Below are 24,746 nucleotides of genomic sequence, written 5' to 3'. Positions count from 1 at the left end.
TATTTTCACGCATGTGTTTCATCTAAATTGTACAAATTGACGTGTATTTTATCCTAGAATTGCCCCTTTATATTGAACTACTTTATATTTACATCAGGGGGGTACTCTCTTTGGAGGCCGCTATGTTTCCTGTAGGAGCCCAGACTGGACAAACTAAACACAAGTTGAGATTTTATGAAAACTGAAGGTTACCACAGGTTGTGTTTCATGTTTGGAAGGGGAGGATGAGGTGAGGGGTATTCAGCTGCTTGTTAAACTCATGACTGGGTCTGCACTCAAATAAGCTTCTCATTATTTTCCTCATTCCTTCAATCAGACTTCAGTGACAGGAAAATCAGAGATCAAGGTGTGGAGTGACTTCAACGAAAACTAACACAGTCAAACTATAAAAGAGTGGGCGGGGTCTCCCAGTCCCATCATCAAGACTGTTGCATAGACTGTACATAAAAAAGTAATTCGAAACTCGGCTTCATGACAGCAGTTCACTAACCAATGGGTGACGTCCAGGTAGGTTGTCTCTTGACTGTTTTGGAGGAGCAAGAAAGAGAGACGGGAAGACAGGAAACGCAAAACGTGTTAAGTTTCGATACTTCTTTCTACAGGAGACCCTTTATCACTGTAAGTAAACTTCCTCTCCATTCCTCTGCGGGTAGATCATCTGCATTTCCTTCAATACAAGTCGGATTATAAACTAAACACCAGGACTCGGTATGATAACGTGTTTCTTCCGGTCTGTCGATAACAAGCAAAGCCCCGTTAGAACACATGTAGGGAGCTCACTGGTATCAGGTGAGGAATGAAAAAAAGTCCGTTCCCTCAGTTTAATAATCTGTTTCCTCGGTCTCGCTAAGGAAGTTCTCAACTGCGTCAAACCAAATGGAGCGCTCCCCGCCACTTCCTCCAGCTCCACGTACTTTGAATACGTTTATAAAGTCCGTTGTTTTTACCCAGACTGAGTTTATACATCCGAGGCCCGATCACAATGTTTGTTTGTGAGTATGTGTGTGAGAGAAAGAGAGAGGAAAAGAGCGAGCGTCCGGTGTAAACCGACAAGCGGCTGCAAATTTGAGAATGGCGCGGGGCTTTCTCTTCCGGTGTTCCAGTTTAACTGGCTCGCAGATCAACTGGCGACATTCCAGATGTTGACGCTCTTTTTCAGAGCCGGTGGCAGATTTGTCATTTTCACAAAGCGTCAGTGTGTGAAGTGCGGTGATCTTCTACTGAATCTTGGTCTTGGTCTTGCTGAAATAAAAAAATTCTACAAAAACCCTTCACGAGTTCATGTGTCTGTGTCAGCTTCACGTTGAGACCGCAATATACATTTAAATAGTAAAAAAAACTTGAACGGGATTCGAAACAGCGGGCCGAAGCACTATTAGCTTCTGATGACGATCTCACTACGCCACCGAGTCGCTGAGATCTGCATCGCGCGTCAGATAAATGTCTCGTTCTTTGCTTTTTCAGATGTATAACACCAGATGTGCTTTGAGGTAACGCCCAGATCATCTGGTGATAGTCTGAAGTCCGAACACAGAATAAACGCTGTAAACTTAATGCCAGGCTTTACAAATCTGACACACACGTGGCCAGCTCCACTCGAAGTGCTTTTGCTTGACGCTGGTGATCATTACAACGCGCACACACCAAACCAGCAGAGGTGTGGACTCGAGTCACATGACTTGGACCCGAGTCAGACTCGAGTCATGAATTTGATGACTTTAGACTCGACTTGACAAAATGTAAAGAGACTTGCAACTCGACTTGGACTTCAACCTAAATGACTCGTGACTTCACTTGGACTTGAGCCGTTTGACTTGATAAGACTTGCTCCTTTACCCAAAACACAACGATTAAAAAGTATGTTATTAAGGAGCGCTCTGTATCATTCATCGTGTTTTTGTGCGTCTGTGTGTGTGTGTGTGCAGCGCCGCCGCTCCCAAAACGCGCACTACGCGCTGTGCGTTGGGCACCAAGTCCTGAGGGGGCACCAAAAAAAAAGCAACTGAAAAAGTAGTAGCTATAATAATTATGTAGCCGAGCGTTTGGTTGTATCATAAGTCCGGCTTCAGCCGACAAAGGACACGAGAGCAGGTCATGCGCTCGGGACAGCACACCCGTTTATCCTCCGTTCATTTTACAACTTCACTCATCACAGCACCCACTTCCTTTAAAACCCCCTTTCAAAATAAGAGTCACTACCAACAACCCACTTAAAACCGGAAATACAAATCAACCCTCAACAATAACGTCATTAAATAAATTAGCTTACAATTATAATGCCGATATTATTTCAGTATAGAAATATTAGGTACCTTTTAGCCATGTATATCACAAAAAAGGCAGAACAAGAGATATATTAAATTGCTCAAAAAAAGTTAAAGAAGATTGACTATTCTTGTTTGTACTTATTGATGTGTAATTATAGAGGACTTATGCTTAGGGCACCAAAATGGCTCGCAGCGGCACTTGGTGGAATCATACTACGTCCCCATCGTGCACAAATGACTGACAGACTTTTGGCCAATTTGGTCTTTTCCAAATGCAATGCAGCATAGGGCCCTGACATATAAAAAGCACAACCCCGTTCATTGTTATGTTCAAGTATTAGTTATGTTTCTCACATGTACACACACACAGACAATATGAGGTGAGATAAATGAGATGGGATAAACACAGGACAGGACAGAAACTGCTGTGGAACTAGTTAAAATGCAAAATACAATGTTAGCACTTTTGTACAAATAATTACAGTTGCACTTGTTTTTTCAAATGTGTTCATTCTGTAGGAGTGGTTTAAAATGAAGAATATTCTTGCAAAATATGAGTTAAATGTTAAAAATGACTGGTTAATAGTGCAATAGGGAAGTGCAACGTCAGCAAAAAATAAAATTCTGTAATTTCAATTGCACTTGTTTTAATAAATAAATAAATAAATACAGATTTAAAAAGATACATGATCTGTGTAAATATATTATTACTCAGTGATCAAAAGGACTCGAAAAGACTCGAAACTCAAACTGCAGGACTTGGACTTGACTCGGGACTTGTCAGTCTTGACTTTGGACTTGACTCGGGACTTGCCTGTCTTGACTTGGGACTTGACTCGGGACTTGAGGGCAAAGACTTGAGACTTACTTGGGACTTGCAAAAAAATGACTTGGTCCCACCTCTGCAAACCAGTGCTACATCTGGTGATAGTTCATGAAGCGTTCACAATTGCCCGTATCACCACACCACATTGTTTGTGAAAATACAACAAATTATAAATAGTTGTATTATTATTATTTATCACTATCGTAATTTCTTAGAGTTGTTATAGTTACACATTGAACTGTATTTACTCCTTCGACTGACACAGCTAAACAGAAATACACAACCCGTTGTTCGACAATGGAGACGTTAAGTCAGTTTTCCAGATTTGGCCTCGACACACGTGTCATGTTGACAACACACTCGACACACTTCGGACAGATCATCTGTTGATTTCACACAAATAAACAACACTTGCATTACAGAAACTACGGGGGGGGGGGGAAACACACCCGTTCTGTGATGAGCGTTTGGTTTGTTTTCAATCTCCGATGAATGAACCTGATCATCGACAACAACGAGAACATCTTTTAAAATCCCGTCCGCTGACTTTAACCCGCAGCGCCAGGAGGACACGTGAAAATCTACACGTCCATTAGAAGCACGTTCACCGACTTTACTCATAAAAACACCCCTCGAGCTTCCGCCTTGTTGATGTGAGGGATGTTTATACAGTGCCTTGCATAAGTATTCACCCCCTTTGGACTTTTCTACATTTTGTCATGGTATAACCACAGATTAAAATTTATTTCATCGTGAGTTTATGTAATGGACCAACACAAAATAGTGCATCATTTGGAAGTGGGGGGAAATATTACATGGATTTCACAATTATTTACAAATAAAAATCTGAAAAGTGTTGAGTGCATATGTATTCACCCCCTTTACTGTGAAACCCCTAACAAAGATCTGGTGCGACCAATTGCATTCACAAGTCACATTTGCAAGTCACATAATTAGTAAATAGGGTCCACCTGTCTGCAATTTAATCTCAGTATAAATACACCTGTTCTGTGACGGACTCAGAGTTTGTTGGAGATCATTACTGAACAAACAGCATCATGAAGACCAAGGAGCTCACCAAACAGGTCAGGGATAAAGTTGTGGAGAAATATGAAGCAGGGTTAGGTTATAAAAAAATATCCAGAGCTTTGAACATCTCTCTGAGCACCATAAAATCCATCATAAGAAAATGGAAAGAATATGGCACAACCGCAAACCTACCAAGAGGAGGCCGTCCACCCAAACTGAAGAGTCGGACAAGGAGAAAATGAATCAGAGAAGCAACCAGGAGGCCCATGGTTACTCTGGAGGAGTTGCAGAGATCCACAGCTGAGGTGGGAGAATCTGTCCACAGGACAACTATTAGTCGTCTACTCCACAAATCTGGCCTTTATGGAAGAGTGGCAAGAAAAAGCCATTGTTGAAAGGGATCCATAAAAAATCCCGTTTGGAGTTTGCCAGAAGCCATGTGGGAGACACAGCAAACATGTGGAAGAAGGTGCTCTGGTCAGATGAGACCAAAATTGAACTTTTTGGCCTCAATGCAAAACGCTATGTGTGGCGAAAACCCAACACTGCCCATCACCCGGAGCACACCATCCCAACAGTGAAACATGGTGGTGGTAGCATCATGCTGTGGGGATGCTTCTCTTCAGCAGGTACAGGGAAACTGGTCAGAATAGAGGGAAAGATGGATGGAGCCAAATACAGGGAAATCCTTGAAGAAATCTGATGCAGTCTGCAAAAGACTTGAGACTGGGGCGGAGGTTCATCTTCCAGCAGGACAATGACCCTAAACATACAGCCAGAGCTACAAAGGAATGGTTTGGATTAAAGAATGTTAATGGTTTAAAATGGCCCAGTCAAAGCCCAGACCTCAATCCAATAGAGAATCTATGGCAAGACTTGAAGATTGCGGTTCACAGACGGTCTCCATCCAATCTGACTGAGCTTCATCTTTTTTGCCAAGAAGAATGGACAAACCTTTCCATCTCTAGATGTGCAAAGCTGGTAGAGACATACCCCATAAGACTTGCAGCTGTAATTGCAGCGAAAGGGGGTTCTACCAAGTATTGACACAGGGGGGTGAATACTTATGCACCCAACAGATGTCAACTTTTTTGTTCTCATTATTGTTTGTGTCACAATAAAATTTATTTTGCACCTCCAAAGTACTATGCATGTTTTGTTGATCAAACGGGAAAAAGTTTATTTAAGTCTATTTGAATTCCAGTTAGTAACGGTACATAATGGGAAAAAGTCCAAGGGGGGTGAATACTTATGCAAGGCACTGTATGTAGCACTGGTTTGGTGTGTGCGCGTTGTAATGATCACCAGCGTCAAGCAAAAGCACTTCGAGTGGAGCTGGTCATGCGTGTGTGTTCTTCAATGCTCCCCGTGTCTCCTATGAAGAGGAGCGTCAGATTTGTAAAGCCTGGTATAACGTTTATAGCGTTTATTCTGTGTTCGGACTATCACCAGATGATCTGGGCGTTACCTCAAAGCACATCTGGTGATATACCTCTGACAAAGCAAAGAACGAGACATTTATCTGACGCGCGAAGCCGATTTCAGCGACTCAGTGGCGTAGTGAGATCGTCAGATCAGCCAGAAGCTATTAGTTATTCGGCCCGCTGTTTCGAATCCCGTTCAAGGTTTTTGAACTATTTTTTTTTTTTTTTTACATTTAAATGTATATTTTGCGGTCTCAACGTGATGCTGACACGGACACATGACCTCGTGAAGGGTTTTTGTAGGATTTTTATTTCAGCAAGACCTTCAGTAGATCACCGCACTTCACACACAGGCACTTTGTGAAAATGACGAATCTGCCGGCTCTGAAAAAGAGCGTCAACATCTGGAATGTCGCCAGTTGATCTGCGCGCCAGTTAAACTGGAACACCGGCAGCAAGAGAGAGGGAGAGGGAGGAGGAGAGAGCACCATTACATTTTTCCTCTCGCGCTCCCCCTAGAGGCAGCTCGCGCACCTCCACACTTTAGCAATCTCTGATCTAGAGCCTGTGTGGCGCATGGATCATCATTATCTCGATAACGTGAGCTCACATCGTTAAAACAACAATTAAGATATTATCGTAGACGCTATATATCACACACCCCTTGATTTCAGGTAAAAACATAGACTGTATTAAAAGATGAACAACAAAACCTATTGATTTATGTAGTATCATAATCATACTATATATGCTTACATGCGCCAATTGGTTTGTTAAACTGAGGGAACGACTTGCATCCATGTATCCATGTAGCCACTTTCTGATATAACTGTTCTCAGTTTTGAACTAGAATGTCTCTCAATAGAACGTGTACCTAAGTCAAGGCCAAACTGTCTCCTAAAATTCGGTCATACTGCACCGAGTTGCACACGGTCCTTGATATCAGTGCGTGAACTAGACTAGATTTAAATTTTCATCAAGATCCTTAATGAAACTTCTGTCTTGCAATGTTAAAGAAATCTAGGCCTGAGTTTGATTGTTTCTTCCACCAAATGTCGTGGAAAACTGCTAAGTAGTTTGTGCATAATCCTGCTGACCAACTTACCCAGCAACCAAATCATAACCTCCTTGGGTGAGGTAATGCATCTTAATGGAGTGATGGGAAATGGAAACTTAATATAAGTGTCCAAAAGCACTGAAAATGATCCAGATGGATACAAGTGAAGTAGTTTTCATTTCTCTTTGTTGTGGATTCAATTTAAAATACTCACGTAGCCGCAGTGCTAAAATATCCAGAGTAGCCTTTTGGCTGCTCAACTCATAAGTTTACAAAGGCATCACATGTTTGAATAAGAATGATGTTTGTCTGCCCACAGGTAATCTGAAGCAGAGAAATGAATTATCTACTACAGATTAAACTGGAAATCCCTCCAACATCAACACATCCTGTAATACAGTGTGTAATGCAAGACGACCTCAAGAGTCTCAAAAAATTACTGAGGGACAATGACATTAATGGGCTGTTCCCCTGCGCTGAGTTGGGTGATTATATAACCCCACTGATTGCTGCTGTTGTATATCAAATGAGGGATATTTTCATTTACCTTCTAAAGGAGAAAGGCGATCCAAATGCTTTTTCCAAAAAGAATTTGACACCTTTGCATTACGTTGGATGGCACAATGCACCTGCAATTTGTGCAAGGATGTTACTTGATGCAGACGCTGATCCAAACGGACAGTTACCACAGGCAGTCACACCTCTGCAAATGGCCGGCATTTTGGACAGGGATGAGGTCGTGAAAGAGCTCCTCTCTGCTGGTGCACCGGTAGACTTGATCCGTCCGACTAAACCTGAACATCATCCTTTCAATCATAAAATAGCTCAGACAATCTTCAGGTTGGCTTCCAGTGGAGATGAACTATGTTCCAAATTAAGGGATTTTGTGGAACTGAAAATGTCTGTGCTAGACGGACAAAAACCAGAAGAAGTGTTTCGAACTTTTGAGAGTCGTATGCTATGGTCTGATCCTCAGACTCATCTGACCATGATTGAAATGCTCTTTACTGGTACTGGGAAAGATGAAGATAAATACCGCAGAGAAAGCATCAAATGGCTGAAAGAAACTGACAATTTTAACTCCTTCATTACAGGGCTAGTAAGTCGCCTTCCAAAAATTCAACACGAATATGTACCTTTTCTTATAAACAGTTTACATGCAGTCTTTTGCACAATGGAGCAGATCCCAGTTGAGCAAGCACTGGTTATCATCCCACAACTATTGGAAAGACTTGGCTACAAAGAGACACCTGATATTAAGCTGTTAGAAGCTGTTCAGTCAACACTATATGTGATAACACAGAAAACACAAGTCACAAATGGCTGGCATCCCAGTTTTATTGAGAAGTTGTGCAGGACAGTTGCTCCTTTTGTCAATGATCAATACTCCTCTGACATCCGAGTCTACACATATGGAATAGTTGGAAACTTGCTGTCTGTTGAACATGCTGTTAGCATCTTCACATCAGCAGGGATAACGTCAGTGCCAGAGGAGATACTGGCATCTGCATATATGACAATGAATGCCGAACTGAAAGAAGTGCTCAGACGACTGAAACATCATCTGAGCAAACTCAACGAGGAGTGTGAAGGGGCAAGGAAAAAGAAGAAGAAAAAGAAAAAGAAGAAGCCAGAAAAGACCCATGACCCAAATGATGAAGTTTGCATTGCTTCATCTGATCCAGCAGTTCCAGCTGAAGCATCGGGAACACACAACTGGCTTCCAATTAGCGAGAGGTGGAGGGAAAAATTAGAGAGGCTTGTACACTGCTTAAATACTGATGAAAGTAAAGTCATCAGAATTGGAAGCATTGCTTACATCAATGATGTTGAGTTTCGCATAGCGAAAGGGAGCGATGGTACTGAAGTCTTCTTGGGGCTGAGAGAAAGTGACGGCCAAGAAATTGCAATTAAGAGAATGTCTAAAACCAACTATCAAGTGCTGAAGAATGAGGAAGTACTTCTGCGACATCCAAAGCTGTACAATAGCTTTGTTGTCAAATATGTTGACTTTGCAGAAGATGAGAACTTTGGATATCTTTGTCTTCAACTTTGTGAATACACCCTGGAAGAACATATCAGAAACAATGATGGCATTCTGCATCCAGAGGAACTTGTCTATGACGTCCTTGAAAGTCTAAAGGCACTTCATTGTGAGGAGCCACAAATTCTCCACCGAGATCTCAAACCACAAAATGTTTTGATCGGTAAGTAAAGAAAAAAAAATATATAACAATGTAATTCACTGAAGCTGTTTTCAAACATGAACTCTGGAGAATGTCAGGACAACTGACTCCTGACACTCTACAGACTTTGTCTTTCACATAGAGACAGGGGATTATTCAGGTCTGACATCAGGTCAGACAACAGGAAAATGTCTGAAGCATTCAGGTGATGGTTGGCATCAGGGTAGAGCATCATGATGTAGAACGTAATGTATAAATTCAACTGCATATATTGCATGCTTTTATTTAGAGACACTGACGTCGGACCTCACAGTCAAAACTAATTGGATCTTGTCTTTCAAAGGTGACATCTTCTGCAGGACATTCTATGTCCATGCCACCATCTATCACATGTTAAAAACATCCTCAACGTGCCTACGCAGCATAACAAAACAGAATTGACTTAATATTTGAATTTATTTGGTACAACAGATTTATTTTCACTGCATCAATCTACTCCATTTATATCACAGATGTGAACGGAAGGGCAAGATTAGCTGATTTTGGCATAAGCAGACGTTTGCCTAAAAACCAAACTACTTATCGCACACGCAGTGCAGGAACAGAAGGCTGGATGGCCACAGAGACTTTAAAAGAAGATGGTGACATACGATACAAATCGAGCACAGATATACAGGTTAGTATTTGTGTAGCATGTATTCTCTTTATTATTCAGTGAAAACTAAATATTTTGTTGATTAAACTGCGTTGCTGACTTTTCAGGTAGCAGGAATGCTGATTTATTTCATCCTCTCCGGTGGACACCATCCTTTTGGTGGTGAACGCTATAAGCTTATGTCAAACATTCAAGAGGGGAAGTATACGTTGGACTACGTTCAAGATGTGGTGGCCAAGGATCTCATCGAGAAGATGATCGATAAAGAACCACAGAACAGACCCAGAGTGGAAGAGTGCTTGAGTCATCCCTTCTTCTGGTCCAGCACAAAGTAAAATGTCTTTAGTGATAGCCAGTTATCTCAGATCATTCAGAAGCTGCAGCTTTATGTTTGAGAGGTAGCATAGTGTTGACTCAAAGGTTTACATACAGTGGCTGTTTTCAGACACTGTGGCTCTTTCACCTTAATGTTAACATGGTGCTTCCAAGCAGGTTAAATGTTTACCATTAGATGTAAGCGTGTCAGTATTTTCTAATAATAAGGAACTTGAATACAAACTATCTTCCAAAATGATGTGAATGTCTTTGACTGACATGTTTGGCCATGGGCTAAATCAGAGTATTGGTAAGATTTTTTATATTTGACTTGACAGCACTGTAGGAGTTAAAGGATACTTATTGGGATACACCATTTAATGTATGTACTTAGTGACATGGCTGTTCATCACAGAGTTTTTTTTAGATCAATTCAGTCTACACCAACATGGTGGACGAGTCCACAGCCTTCTGTTGAGCCATGCAGCCAGTAAGGTCATTACAAAATGGCAGAGAAGAAGAATCACCTGGAGAAGCTGCTGTGGAATTTTGTTGTTACAAAACAAAAAAATATTAACTATTTTTTAAACTAACAATTTAGTAGCATTTAAATGGCACTTACTTATAGCAATTTGTAGTTTTGCTTTATTTTGAAGAAATTGTACTTTCTTAATTCTTGTTGTTCTGGGTCTGTATCCTTGGGTTGGAAGCACTTATTGTAAATCGCTTTGGATTAAAGCGTCAGCTAAATGAAATGCCATGTAATGTAATGTCTTCTTTTGCTCCATTTTTCTCCGTCAATCTCGACAAATATCTATACTACAATTTTTAATCAATGTCATGCAATGAAAAGGTTTATGTTTTTTTGTAATTTGTAAGGCATGCCGCCTAAATGTGCAATCTTCTTTTTCTCAGGAAAGTAGAGTACTTGAGGAAGGTTGGAAACAAAAAGGAGGTGTCAAACCGACAAAATGTTAACCAGGAGTTGATTTCGATGCTGGATGAATGTGCTGAGGATGTTCTCTACAATCAGTGGAAAACTAAGGTGATTGCAACTTAAAAATTCATCTTTTGAAACCCCACCACATTGTTCTGACAAAGTCTCTTCGTCAGCTTGTATAACTGTGAATATTAATTGTTCTCCACTGTAGTTTTCACCCGACTTGGTGCAGAGGGTGGATGACAAGAAGAAACCATACCCTGAAAACATACTGGGATTACTCCGCTTCATGCGAAACCTCCATGAGCATCAGTAAGTTAAAAGGATGAATAAACTCAAAACAGTGATATTGAGATTTTTAACAGGTTTTCAGTCCCGTCCCTGAGCACCACAACTCCATTCACCTCCAGTTTTAATGTGAATTTACAAAGGAGTAAAATATGTTCATACGATGGTGATTTTAACTAATAAGTAGTTGGAAACATTTTAAGATTGCAAGTGTCCAAACAAGTAATTATTCAGTGATACATTTAAGCTAATGGGAAAATGAATTTATTGACTGCATTTATTCAATAATTTTTTCTCCACTGTTTAATTTATTTATTGGTATTAGTTTAGCTAACTTTAACTTTAACATTGCACATAGTGTTGACTATATGTCTGCAAATATATCGGTTCGTTGCCACTGTTATATGAATTATTACGAGAAATAATTACCCCCAAATATCTTCTTATCTCTTTCGTTTTTTAGTTACTGATTATTTTGTGTAGAGGCCCATCAGTCCCCTCAATATGACAGATTTTATTCATATTCCCTGGGAAGTTTGTGAAATTGTGCTAAAGTGATAATTTTTAAGAGGCCACAAGCCAAAGGTTCATCAGTTACTGGTCTACTGAACATTCAGGATTTTCTTGGTAATATTATTCCACTTCTCTGTTTGCAGTCCCGATGATGCAGCCAGCGTTGATCTGACATCACTGTTTCCTCATCTCTTTGGATGCGTTTATAAATTCACCATAAGGCAAGGGTGGAATTTAGAGAATCCCCTGAAGGGAATGTTCACACCCGAAAAGACAGGGGGCGCCAACAGACATGAAGTGGAACCCATAAACAATGACGAGCACGTTGGCCTTGCAGTTCAAGAATCTGAACACACTTTCACTGAGCCAGCTGCAGATGCCAAAAGCAGCATCATCCGTATCTAGTCCAGTAGAACTAAACTGGATAGACTCTGCATTGATGATGAAATTGCACCATTCATAGAGACTATTTGAACAGGCAGTTTAAATAAATGTTAATCACTGCCTCCTATATTTGTAATAGACTTGTATTAAAAGTTAATACAACAATCCTGTGTACAGGGTACCTAGGTCCCGAACTTTGTATTTAACTCCAAAATTTAAATGGTGCTGTTTTCCTCAGATTCAGTATTTTATAATGTATAATACAGGACAATATATTGATTTGATATTATTATACGGATAATTTTTTTATTACTTTAGTTTGAGAGTAGTGATCATATTTCACTAAAGCATGCAGACTCCTTGAATTGCATTCTTACACGTTGAGTTATATAAGTCAAGTTTTAATCAATAGGATGAGTTAAGTAGAGTAAATTGATTTCAAGGGGCTTTCTTTTCACTTTAGTATTTTGTATATGATTTTGATAAAGTTTTTACACTTGACCTTGAGACTTAAAACGGACTATTCAATTTTTTCTTGCCACTCTAGATTCTTATCATACAAAGTTTAGTATTATAGCGAAGTAATGTGATCAGAACAATCAACGATGCATAGTCAGAGAGTACTAAATCTATATTTCTTGAAAAAAATACTTAAAAAATATACATTACAAATTTTGTTTTGAGTCATTTTAGCTTCTTGAGATTTTAAACTTCATCTATCAAACATGTAAAAATATGATTGTAAGAAAAACGTTTTATCTTGTTTTGTTGTGTTCATGTGATGCTACTGCCCACCCTGCGTGTACCCTTGTGAGAGAGCTTTTGTGGTTGCAAAGGGGAACTCGGCTCCTGAAGAGGATAACAGAGGACATATAAGCTAAAAAAAAATAGTAAATGATGTCCTTTCGAGTCGAATTTGAATGTCGGTTTCGGGTAATAGCTGTTTGTATTTATCTTTTCTATTGTTTTAGGTCTTTTTAAAAACAAACATGACATATTTAGTGCAGAATTGAATGGGACTGTTGTGCCTTTTGCAGAACTATGTGCTTGACCATGTGCCACTCGGACTGCTCTGTATTTTATTTTCATTCAGACTTTCAGAGATCTGAGTTTTTAAAAGGAGAAGAGAGGTTGGTGAATGTAAAAAGCAGCTCCCCTTAAAATTCAGCTGACAATCCTGAGGGTAAAAAATTGACCCATTTGGATGTTTTGATTTGTACATTCCCCTTTTGTTAACGGTTTTATACCCATTAAGAAAGAACCAGAACCATAGAAATATGATATTACAAATATTGATTTATATTTCTATTTGGGACATTTGAGGATGGAACAGGTTTGGTTGCCACCTACCTCATGTTCCGGTGGTTATGTACAGGATGTTGCCTTCTGGGTTTTATGGACCCACAGTGCCTCCCGCTTTCCGTGATTGAATATCACACACCTTCGCTTTTTTCTCACAGGGAATGTAATGAATGCACAAGCCTTTAATTATCATAGCTGAGATAACAGTTGTTAGAGTCTAGTTTAGTGGTAAAGGTTACTGGTTGCTAGAGATGATATTGTATACAGTAAGAAAAATAAGTGTCTATTGGGGGTAAATTATTCAGGACTGGATATAATTTAATACTTTCTTGGACAAATGTATATTAATAGAAAATCCCCAGTTAGATACATTTTTAGCTCAGAGGAACTTAAAGTGACAAAGTAGACATGAGGTGTGTTTAGGTGATGTCAGGGAAATTCCACCTACTTACAAGTTTGTAAAAATAGCACCAGTTGTTGGACTGCTAACTTTGTAACCTTTGTTTTAGGCTCCACATTGCTGAAATCAGTGGACTCAAACAAATAAATACATTCATCGAAGGGCAAATGTGTGTGCCCAAAAATGAAAGGAAAATAAATCGACGGAAACAGATCCACTTGAGTTGAGATGTTTTCTGTCCAAAAAATGATGTTTGCCAGATTCTTTAGCAATGAACCTAACAAAATCAGAAGTCTAAAAGTACTTATAATTTAGTGAATGGTATTGCAATTTAAAAAAAACAACATAAGGGAATATGCAGGCTTTACAACATGCAGATTATTTTCTATTATTAAGTTTTAAACGTGTTGAATGTTATTCTCAAAATATACTGGAAGTTGAATCAGTTGTGTATGAAAATAAATGTGTAAATATATGATTGTGAGATGTGTTCTATCGTGCACTGATCATTACGATGATGAAAGAATATTGACAAAGATAACTCATAATATGGAAGCTTGAAGTTAGAGAAATGCCAAAAAAAATTTGTCAGCACTTGCAGGGAAGTATTTAACACTTTCAATCAGCTATATCGCAGCAACGGAAAGAAACAGATGTGTTTTAGTCCAGAGGTTTCTTTCAACTTTCTCTGAGGTGGTTAAGAGAGTTCGACGGTGTATCAATGGTGTGTGATAGACAAAGCTCTGTATCAAAGTGTGTGTGAAGCATTTTGAGTGGTTGATAAGACTGGAAAAGCATATATACTGAAAACAAAGCTCATTTAATCAATTTTTAAGGTAGGGCAACCTGTCAGGCTACATACAGGCCTCAACAACTGCAGATTAAAGGTCCAGTGTGTAAGATTTAGGTGAAAGGGATCTATTGACAGAAATTTGATAAAAAATAATCCTAGTGATGTTTTCACGAGTGTGTTTCATCTAACAATTACAAATTGTTGTTGTATTTTATCCTAGAATGGGCCCTTTATATTGAACTACTTTATATTTACATCAGGGGGGTCCTCTCTTTGGAGGCCGCTATGCTTCCTGTAGGAGCCCAGACTGGACAAACTAAATACACTTTGAGTTTTTATGAAAACTGAAGGTTACCACAGGTTGTGTTTCATGTTTGGAAGGGGAGGATGAGGTGAGGGGTATTCAGCTGCAATATGACATTTCACCACTTTATGTCACTAAATTCTACACACTGCAACCTGTGTGTAAACTGAAATTCAGAACTGAGGGCAGGAAAGCTTGCTGCTTGTCAAGTTAAACTCATGACTGGGTGTGCACTCAAATAAGCTTATCAGCATTTTCATCATTCAGACTTCAGTAACAAGAAACTAAGAGATCAAGGTGGGGAGTGACAAACCAACACATTGGTCAAACTATAAAAGAGTGGGCGGGATCTCCCAGTCCCATCATCAAGACTGATGCATTGACTGTACATAAAAAAGTAATTCGAAACTCTCGGCTTCATGACAGCAGTTCACTAACCAATGGGTGACCAGGTAGGTTGTCTTGGATTGTTTGGGAGGAGCAAGAAGGAGAGACAGGAATACAGGAAACACACAACGTGTTAAGTTCCAATACTGCTATCAACAGGAGACACTTCACTTCGTCACAGTAAGTAAACTTCCTCTCCATTCCTCTGCTGGTAGATCAACTGCATTTGCTTCAATACAAGTCGGGTTATAAAATAAACACCAGGACTCGGTATGATAACGTGTTTCTTCCGGTCTGTCGATAACAATCACAGCACCGTTAGAACACATGTAGGGAGCTCACTGGTGAAGGAATGAAAAAAAGTCCGTTCCCTCAGTTTAATAATCTGTTTCCTCAGATTAATAATCTATTTCCTCGGTTTAACTCAGGAAGTCCTCAACTGCGTCAAACCAAATGGAGCTCTCCCCGCCATCTTCTCCAGCTCCACGTACTTTTAATAAATTTAAAAAGTCCGTTGTTTTAAACCAGACTGAGTTCATACATGTGCCCAATCACACTGGGTGTGTGAGGTGTGTGAGTGAGTGAGAGAAAAAGAGTGAGGGTCCGGAGTGAACAGCCAGGCGGGAGAGGGAGGTGGAGAGAGCACCAGTACATTTTTCTTCTCGCGCACCCCATAGAGGCAGCTCGCTCACCCCTGCACCACACTTTGACAATCCCTGATGTAGAGCAACAGGGCTCCATCTGATCGGCCAAATATATTGTAGACTGTATATAAAGATGAACAACAAAGACTATTGATTTATGTAGTATCATAATCATACTACATATGCTTACATGCATCAAGTGGTTTGTTAAACTGAGGGAACGACTTGCATCCATGAATCCATGTATCCATGTCGCAACTTTCTGATGCAACTGTTCTCAGTTTTGAACGAGAATGTCTCTCAATAGAACGTGTACCTATGCCAAGGCCAAACTGTCTCCTTAAATTCAGTCAAACTGCATCAAGCTGCACACGGTCCTTGATATCAGTCCCCGAACTAGTTCATTTTTGCATAATCCTGCTGACCAACAAACCCAGAAACCAAATCATATTAATACAGTGGTGGGAAATGGAAACTTAATTTTAGTGTTCAAAAGCACTGAAAATGATGCAGATGGAAATAAGTTGAGTAGTGTTCATTCCACTGTTTGTGGATTCAATTTAAAATACTCACTTAGCCACTGTGCTAAAATATTCAGAGCAGCCTTTTGGCTGCTCAACTCATACATTTACAAAGGCATCACATGTTTTAATAAGGATGATGTTTGTCTACCCACAGGTAATCTGAAGCAGAGAAATGGATTTTCTATCAGAGATTAAACTGGAAATCCCTCCACCGTCAACACATCCTGTAATACAGTGTGTAATTCAGGACGACCTCGAGAGTCTCAAAATATTACTGACGGAGAACAACATTAATGGACAGTTCCCCTGCACTGAGTTGGATGATGATATAACCCCACTGATTGCTGCTGTTGTATATCAAAAGTGGGATATTGTCATTTACCTTCTAGAGGAGAATGGCGATCCAAATGTTTGTTCCAAAAAGAATTTGACACCTTTGCAGTACGTTGGACAGCACAATGCACCGGCAATTTATGCAAGGAGGTTACTTAAAGCAGGCGCTGATCCAAACAGACGGTTACCACAGACATTCACACCTCTGCAAATAGCCGGCTTTTTGTACAGGGATGATGTCATGAAAGAGCTCCTCACTGCTGGTGCACTGGTAGACTTGATCCGTCCGACTAAACCTGAAGATCATTCTTTAAACCGTAAAATAGCTGAGACACTTTATAGGTTGGCTTCCAGTGGAGATGAACTATGCTCCAAATTAAGGGATTTTGTGGAACTGAAAATTGCTTTGCTAGACGGAAAAGAACCAGAAGAAGTGTTTAGAACTTTTGTCAGTCGTATGCTATTGGTTGATCCTCAGACTCATCTGACCATTATCGAGCTTCTCTTTAATGTTACTGGGAAAAATGCAGACAAATACCGTACAGAGAGCATCAAATGGCTAAAAAAAAATGGAGATTTGATTTCCTTCATTTCAGGGGCAGTGAGTCGCCTTCCAAATATTCATCCAAAATGTTTACGTAATTCGATAAAGAGTTTAAATGCAGTCTTTTGCACAATGGAGCAGATACCAGTTGAGCAAGCACTGGATATCATCCCTGAACTATTGGAAAGACTTTGCAAAAACAAGAGATCTGATAAGCTGATAGAAGATGTTCAGTCAACACTGTATGTGATAATACAGAAAACACAAGTCACAAATGTCTGGCATCCCAGTTTTATTGAGAAGTTGTGCAGGACAGTTGCTCCTTTTGTCAACGGTCGATACTCCTCTGACACCCGAGTCTACACATATGGCATAGTTGGAAACTTGCTGTCTGTTAAACATGCCGTTAGCATCTTTACATCAGCGGGGATAACGTCAGTGCCAGTGGAGATACTGGCATATGCTGATATGAAAATGAATGACAAGCTGAAAGAAGTGCTCAGACGACTGAAAGATCATTTGAGCAAACTCAACGAGGAGTGTGAAGGGGCAAGGAAAAAGACCCAAGACCCAAATGATGAAGTTTGCAGTGCTTCAACTGATCCAGCAGTTCCAGCTGAAGCATCGGGAACACACAACTGGCTACCAATTAGCAAGAGGTGGAGGGAAAAATTAGAGAGGCTTGTACACTGCTTAAAGACTGATGAAAGTAAAGTCACCAGAATTGGAAGCATTGCTTACATCAGTGATGTTGATTTTCGCATAGCGAATGGGAGCGATGGTACTGAAGTCTTCTTGGGGCTGCGAGAAAGTGATGGCCAAGAAATTGCAATTAAGAGAATGTCTAAAACCAACTATCAAGTGCTGAAGAATGAGGAAGTACTTCTGCGACTTCCAAAGCTGTACGACAGCTGTGTTGTGAAATATGTTGACTTTGCAGAAGATGAGAACTTTGGATATCTCTGTCTTCAACTTTGTGAATACACCCTGGAAGAACATATAAAAAAAAAGGATCACGGTCTGCATCCACAGGAACTTGTCTATGACGTCCTTGACAGTTTAAGGGCACTTCATTGTAAAGAGCCACAAATTCTCCACCGAGATCTCAAACCACAAAATGTTTTGATCGGTAAGTAAAGAAGAAAATATATAGAACAATGTAATTCACTGAAGCTGTTTTCAAACATGAACTCTGGAGAATGTCAGGACAACTGACTCCTGACACTCTACAGACTTTGTCTTTCACAAACAGACAGCGGGTTATTCGGTTCTGATATATCAGGTCAGACAAAAGGAAAATGTCAGTAGCATTCAGGTGATGGTTGGCATCAGGGTAGAGCATCATGATGTAGAAACATAATGTTTAAATTCAACTAAGTAAATCACAGGCTTTTATTTAGAGACACCGGCGTCAACCCTCACGTTCAAAAGCTAATTAGATCTTGTCTTTCCCTGTTCCCATCTTCTTCAGGACCTTCTATGTCTATGCCACCATCCATCACTTGTTAAAAACATCAACATCAAACTGAATTTACTAAATATTTGAATTCATGTGGTACAACAGATTTATTTTCACTGCATCAATCTACTCCATTTATCTCACAGATGTGAACGGAAGGGCAAGATTAGCTGATTTTGGCATAAGCAGACGTTTGCCTAAAAACCAAACTACTTATCACACACGCAGTGCAGGAACAGAAGGCTGGATGGCCACAGAGACTTTAAAAGAAGATGGTGACATACGATACAAATCGAGCACAGATATACAGGTTAGTATTTGTGTTGCATGTATTCACTTGATGATTCAGTGAAAACTAAAAATGCTGTTGATTAAACTGCGTTGCTGACTTTTCAGGTGGCAGGAATGCTGATTTATTTCATCCTCTCCGGTGGAGACCATCCTTTTGGTGATCGCTTTGAGCGTATGTTAAACATTAAAAAGGGGAAGTATACGTTGGACCACGTTCAAGATGTGGTGGCCAAGGATCTCATCGAGAGGATGATTGGTGAAGAACCAAAGAACAGACCCAGAGTGGAAGAGTGCTTGAGTCATCCCTTCTTCTGGACCAGCACAAAGTAAAATCTCTTTTGTCATAGCCAGTTATCTCAGATTATTCAGAAGCTGCAGCTTTATGTTTGAGAGCTAGCATAGTGTTGACTCAAAGGTTTACATACAGTGGCTGTTTTCAGACACTGTGGCTCTTCCAGCTTAATGTTAACATGGTGATTCCAAGCAGGAAAAATGTTTATCATGGACGCCATCTTAGATTAAGATAAGAGCATGTCAATATGTTCTTATAATCAGGAAATTGAATACAAAATTAAAAAAAAATGATGTGAATGTCTAGAATATTTAGAATATTTAATTTTTGACTGACAGCACTGTCGAAGTTCAAGGATATTTATTGGGATACCATTTAATGTATGCACTAAGTGACATGGCTCTTCATCACATAATTTTTTAGATCAATTCAGTCTACACCAACATGGTGGATGAGCCCACAGATATTGCCATCTGTGGAGCCATGCAGCCAGTAAGGACTTTAACATATGGCAATGAAGTGTTTCACCTGGAGAAGCTGCTGTGGACTTTTGTTGTTACTTTTTCTTCATTGGCTCCAATTTCTCCGTCAATCTCCACGAATATCTATACTACCATTTTTAATCAATGTCATGTAATGAAAAGGTTTATGTTTTTTTGTATTTTGTAAAGCATGCCGCCTAAATGTGCAATCTTGTTTTTTTTTCTCAGGAAACTGGAGTACTTGAGGGAGGTTGGAGACAAGGATGAGGTGAAAAGCAGACAAAATGGTAACAAGGAGTTGATTTCGATGGGTGTTCTCTACAATCAGTGGAAAACTAAGGTGATTGCAACAAAAAAATGCATCTTTTGAAACCCCACCACTTTGTTCTAACAAAGCTGTTTTGTCACCTTCAATAACTGTGAATATTAATTGTTCTCCACTGTAGTTTTCACCCGACTTGATACAGAGGGTGGATGACAAGAAGATACCATACCCTGAAAACATACTGGGATTACTCCGCTTCATGCGAAACCTCCATGTGCATCAGTAAGTTAAAAGGATGAATAATCTCAAAACAGTGATATTGAGATTTTTATCAAGTTTTCAGTCCTGTCCCTGAGCACAACAACTCCATTCACCTCCACTTTTAAAGTGAATTTACAAAGGAGTAAAATATGTTCCTAAAATTGTGATTTTGACAAATAAGTATTTGGAAACCTTTTAGGATTTCAAGCTTCAAAACAAGTATTTATTCAGTGATACATTTAAGTTAATGGAATAATGTTTTTATTGACTGCATTTATTCAATAATTTTTTCTCCCCTGTTTTATTTATTTATTGGTATAAGTTGAATTAACTTTAACAGTGACGGCGGTTGTTGAATATATGTCTGCACATATATCGGTTCGTTGCCACTGTTATATGAATTATTACGAGAAATAATTATCTCCAATTATCTTCATATCTCTTTTGTTTTTTAGTTACTGGATAATTTTATGTACAGTCCCATCAGTCCCCTCAATATGATCGATTTTTGTCATATCCCCTGGGAAGTTTGTGAAAATATCAAGAAAACACAATGTTATGGAAAGGGCAGAAAAGTTCATGGATCCACACCTTTTATCTAGAACTGCACCAACATTGAATGGGCTCTCTATTCACCCATGTCACATCCTTCAGCCAAGTGTCAAGGAAATCTGTTCCAGACAAACACACAAACACACAAACCATCCAACAAACAAGCAAATGGCCAGGGGCAAAAGCATAAGCTCCTTGGCAGAGGTGACAAGTTGGCCTCTTGCAATTGATGATAAGGCAGTGCTATTAGACAGTGATACTTTTTAAGAGGCCACAAGCCAAGGTTCAGAAGTTACTGATCTACTGTACATTCAGGATTTTCTTGGTAATATTATTCCACCTCTCTGTTTGCAGTAAAAAAGATGCAGCCAGCGTTGATCTGACATCACTGTTTCCTGATCTCTTTCGATGCGTTTATAAATTCAGCATAAGGCAAGGGTGGAATTTAGAGTATCCCCTGAAGGAGATGTTCATACCAGAAAAGACAGTCGGAGCCAACGGACCTGAAGTTGAACCCATAAACGATGAAGAGCACGTCGGCCTTGTAGTTCAAGAGACTGAACAATTAATGAGCCAACTAGCGATATCTAGTTCAGTAGAACCAGCCTCGACAGATTGAATGGATGATGAAACGGCACCATTAAAAGACTATTTGAACAGGCAGTTTGAAAACAAATTAATATTTTTACGCAGTCAAACGAAAAATATATATGAGAAAATTAGTTGAGTCATTTTAGCTTCTTGAGATTTTGTATTGTTCTTAAAGCATTTTTTCTTTTTTATATTATACTCAGAAATACTTAATCTATCCAAACATGTAAAAATATGATTGTAAGAAATGTTTTATCTTGTTCTGTTGTGTTCATGTGATGCTACTGCCCATCCTGCCCGTACCCTTGTGAGAGAGCTTGTGTGGGTGCAAAGGTGAACGTGGCTCCAGAGTCGCTTTGGATCGAATTGAATGTCTGTTTAGGGAAACAGCAGATTTTGTATATATATATATGTATTCAATTGTTTTAGACCTTATTACAACATTACATATTTAGTGCAGAATTTAATGAGACTGTTGTGCATTTTGCAGAAGTATGTGCTTGACCATGTGCCATTCGGACTGCACTGTATTTTATATTCATTCAGACTTTCAGAGATCTGAGTTTTTAAGAGGAGAAATCCTGAGGGTAGAAAATTGATCCATTTGGATGTATAGATTTGTACAATCCCCTCTGTTAATGGTTTTATAACCATAAAGAAAGAACCAGAACCTCAGGGAATATCATTTTACAAATATTGATTTATTCCCATTTGGGACATTTGAGGATGGAACCGGTTTGGTTGCCACCTACCTCATGTTCCGGTGGTAATGTACAGGATGTTGCCTTCTGGGTTTCATTGAGCCACAGTGCCTCCCGCTGGCCATGATAAAGTATCATACACCTTTGTTTTTTTCACACAGAGAATGAAATGAAAGCACAAACCATTAATTATCATAGCTGAGATCACAGTTTAGCGGTAAAGATTACTGGGTGCTAGAGGTGATATCGTGTACAATAAGAAAAATTAAGTGGTTTTTGGGATGAATTATTCAGGACTGGATATAGTTCAATAATGCTTTCTTAGACAAATGAATATGAATAGAAAATCCTCAGTTAGATACAATTTTAGCTCAGAGGTACTCAAAGTGACAAAGTAGACATGAGGTGTGTTTAGGTGATGTCAGGGAAATTCCACCTTCTTACTAGTTTGTAAAAAATAGCACCGGTTGTTGGACTGCTAACTTTGTAACCTTTGTTTTAGGCTGTCACTAAGAAAATGCTCCACATTGCTGAAGTCAGTGGACTCAAACAAATAAATACATTCATCCAAGGACAAATGTGTGAGCCCAAAAATGAAATCGACGGAAACAGATCCACTTGGGTTGAGATGTTTTCTGTCCAAAAAATGATGTTTGCCAGATTCTTTAGCTATGAGCCTATCAAAATCAGAAGTCTAAAAGTACTTATTATTAAGTGAATGGTATTGCATTTTTTTTTAAACATAAGGGATTATGCAGGCTTTACAACATGCATATTATTTTCTATTATTTAGTTTTAAACGTGTTGAATGTTATTCTCAAAATATACTGGAAGTTTAATCATTTGTGTATGAAAATAAATGTGTAAATATATGATTGTGAGATGTGTTCTATCGCGCATTGATCATTAGGATGATGAAACAATATTGATACAAGATACCTTGTTATATTTCTCAGTTTGCGGATTTTCTCCCCATAATGTTCAAGTGAAAACTCAAAATATATGGAAACGTAAAGTTACACAAATGTCAAAAATGTTGTCATCAGCACTTGCAGGGAAGTATACAACACTTTTAATCAGCTATATCGCAGCAACGGAAAGTAACAGATGTGTTTCAGGGCAAAGGTTTCTTTCAACTTTCTCTGAAGTGGTAAAGAGAGTTTGAAGGTGTATCAATGGTGTGTGATAGACAAAGCTCTGTATGAAAGTGTGTGTGGAGCGTTTTGAGTGGTTGATAAGACTGGAAAAGCATATATACTGAAAACAAAGTTCATTAATCCATTTATAAGGTAGGGCAAACTGTCAGGCTACATACAGGCCTCAACAACTGCAGATTAAAGGTCCAGTGTGTAAGATTTAGGTGAAAGGGATCTATTGACAGAAATTTGATAAAAAATAATCCGTGATATTTTCACGCATGTGTTTCATCTAAATTATACAAATTGACGTGTATTTTATCCTAGAATTGCCCCTTTATATTGAACTACTTTATATTTACATCAGGGGGGTACTCTCTTTGGAGGCCGCTATGTTTCCTGTAGGAGCCCAGACTGGACAAACTAAACACAAGTTGAGATTTTATGAAAACTGAAGGTTACCACAGGTTGTGTTTCATGTTTGGAAGGGGAGGATGAGGTGAGGGGTATTCAGCTGCTTGTTAAACTCATGACTGGGTCTGCACTCAAATAAGCTTCTCATTATTTTCCTCATTCCTTCAATCAGACTTCAGTGACAGGAAAATCAGAGATCAAGGTGTGGAGTGACTTCAACGAAAACTAACACAGTCAAACTATAAAAGAGTGGGCGGGGTCTCCCAGTCCCATCATCAAGATTGTTGCATAGACTGTACATAAAAAAGTAATTCGAAACTCTCAGCTTCATGACGGCAGTTCACAAACCAATGGGTGACGTCCAGTTAGGTTGTCTCTTGGCTGTTTTGGAGGAGCAAGAAAGAGAGACGGGAAGACAGGAAACGCAAAACGTGTTAAGTTTCGATACTTCTTTCTACAGGAGACACTTTATCACTGTAAGTAAACTTCCTCTCCATTCCTCTGCGGGTAGATCAACTGCATTTCCTTCAATACAAGTCGGATTATAAACTAAACACCAGGACTCTGTATGATAACGTGTTTCTTCCGGTCTGTCGATAACAAGCAAAGCCCCGTTAGAACACATGTACGGAGCTCACTGGTATCAGGTGAGGAATGAAAAAAAGTCCGTTCCCTCAGTTTAATAATCTGTTTCCTCGGTCTCGCTAAGGAAGTCCTCAACTGCGTCAAACCAAATGGAGCGCTCCCCGCCACTTCCTCCAGCTCCACGTACTTTTAATACGTTTATAAAGTCTGTTGTTTTTACCCAGACTGAGTTTATACATCCGAGGCCCGATCACAATGTTTGTTTGTGAGTATGTGTGTGAGAGAAAGAGAGAGGAAAAGAGCGAGCGTCCGGTGTAAACAGACAAGCGGCTGCAAATTTGAGAATGGCGCGGGGCTTTCTCTTCCGGTGTTCCAGTTTAACTGGCTCGCAGATCAACTGGCGACATTCCAGATGTTGACGCTCTTTTTCAGAGCCGGTGGCAGATTTGTCATTTTCACAAAGCGTCAGTGTGTGAAGTGCGGTGATCTTCTACTGAATCTGGGTCTTGGTCTTGCTGAAATAAAAAAATTCTACAAAAACCCTTCACGAGTTCATGTGTCTGTGTCAGCTTCACGTTGAGACCGCAATATACATTTAAATA

General features: G+C 39.5%; 2 protein-coding genes across 6 annotated transcripts in view; both read left to right on the top strand.

Moving 5' to 3' along the window:
* Nucleotides 1-24,746, top strand: part of LOC128430070 (uncharacterized) — a 49,475-nt gene that overhangs the window by 15,640 nt on the left and 9,089 nt on the right. The window contains exons 1-7 of one of the 5 annotated variants that reach the window (XM_053416014.1): nucleotides 15,012-15,250; nucleotides 16,393-18,244; nucleotides 18,721-18,884; nucleotides 18,971-19,191; nucleotides 19,868-19,979; nucleotides 20,086-20,186; nucleotides 21,072-22,881. The exons of 1 other annotated variant lie outside the window; for it this stretch is intronic. In XM_053416014.1, the coding sequence (XP_053271989.1) occupies nucleotides 16,411-18,244; nucleotides 18,721-18,884; nucleotides 18,971-19,191; nucleotides 19,868-19,979; nucleotides 20,086-20,186; nucleotides 21,072-21,336 (2,697 nt within the window). In that variant the 5' untranslated portion in view covers nucleotides 15,012-15,250; nucleotides 16,393-16,410 and the 3' untranslated portion in view covers nucleotides 21,337-22,881. Of the gene's footprint in view, nucleotides 1-15,011; nucleotides 15,251-16,392; nucleotides 18,245-18,720; nucleotides 18,885-18,970; nucleotides 19,192-19,867; nucleotides 19,980-20,085; nucleotides 20,187-21,071; nucleotides 22,882-23,757; nucleotides 24,036-24,746 lie in introns of those variants that run through there. 3 more of the 5 variants (XM_053416015.1, XM_053416017.1, XM_053416012.1) reach the window with 3 other exon arrangements.
* On the top strand, nucleotides 413-14,061 carry LOC128430069 (uncharacterized). Its single transcript, XM_053416010.1, has 7 exons — nucleotides 413-618; nucleotides 6,923-8,810; nucleotides 9,302-9,465; nucleotides 9,552-9,775; nucleotides 10,675-10,804; nucleotides 10,911-11,011; nucleotides 11,644-14,061. Exons 2-7 carry the CDS (start codon nucleotides 6,941-6,943, stop codon nucleotides 11,903-11,905), a joined length of 2,751 nt encoding a protein of 916 aa, XP_053271985.1. The 5' UTR covers nucleotides 413-618; nucleotides 6,923-6,940; the 3' UTR covers nucleotides 11,906-14,061.

The sequence above is a fragment of the Pleuronectes platessa genome, chromosome 23, assembly GCF_947347685.1.
Source record: "Pleuronectes platessa chromosome 23, fPlePla1.1, whole genome shotgun sequence".
Classification (NCBI taxonomy): domain Eukaryota; kingdom Metazoa; phylum Chordata; class Actinopteri; order Pleuronectiformes; family Pleuronectidae; genus Pleuronectes; species Pleuronectes platessa.
Note: the sequence above shows the minus strand (reverse complement) of the source record. Positions and strands in the feature narration are given on the sequence as shown.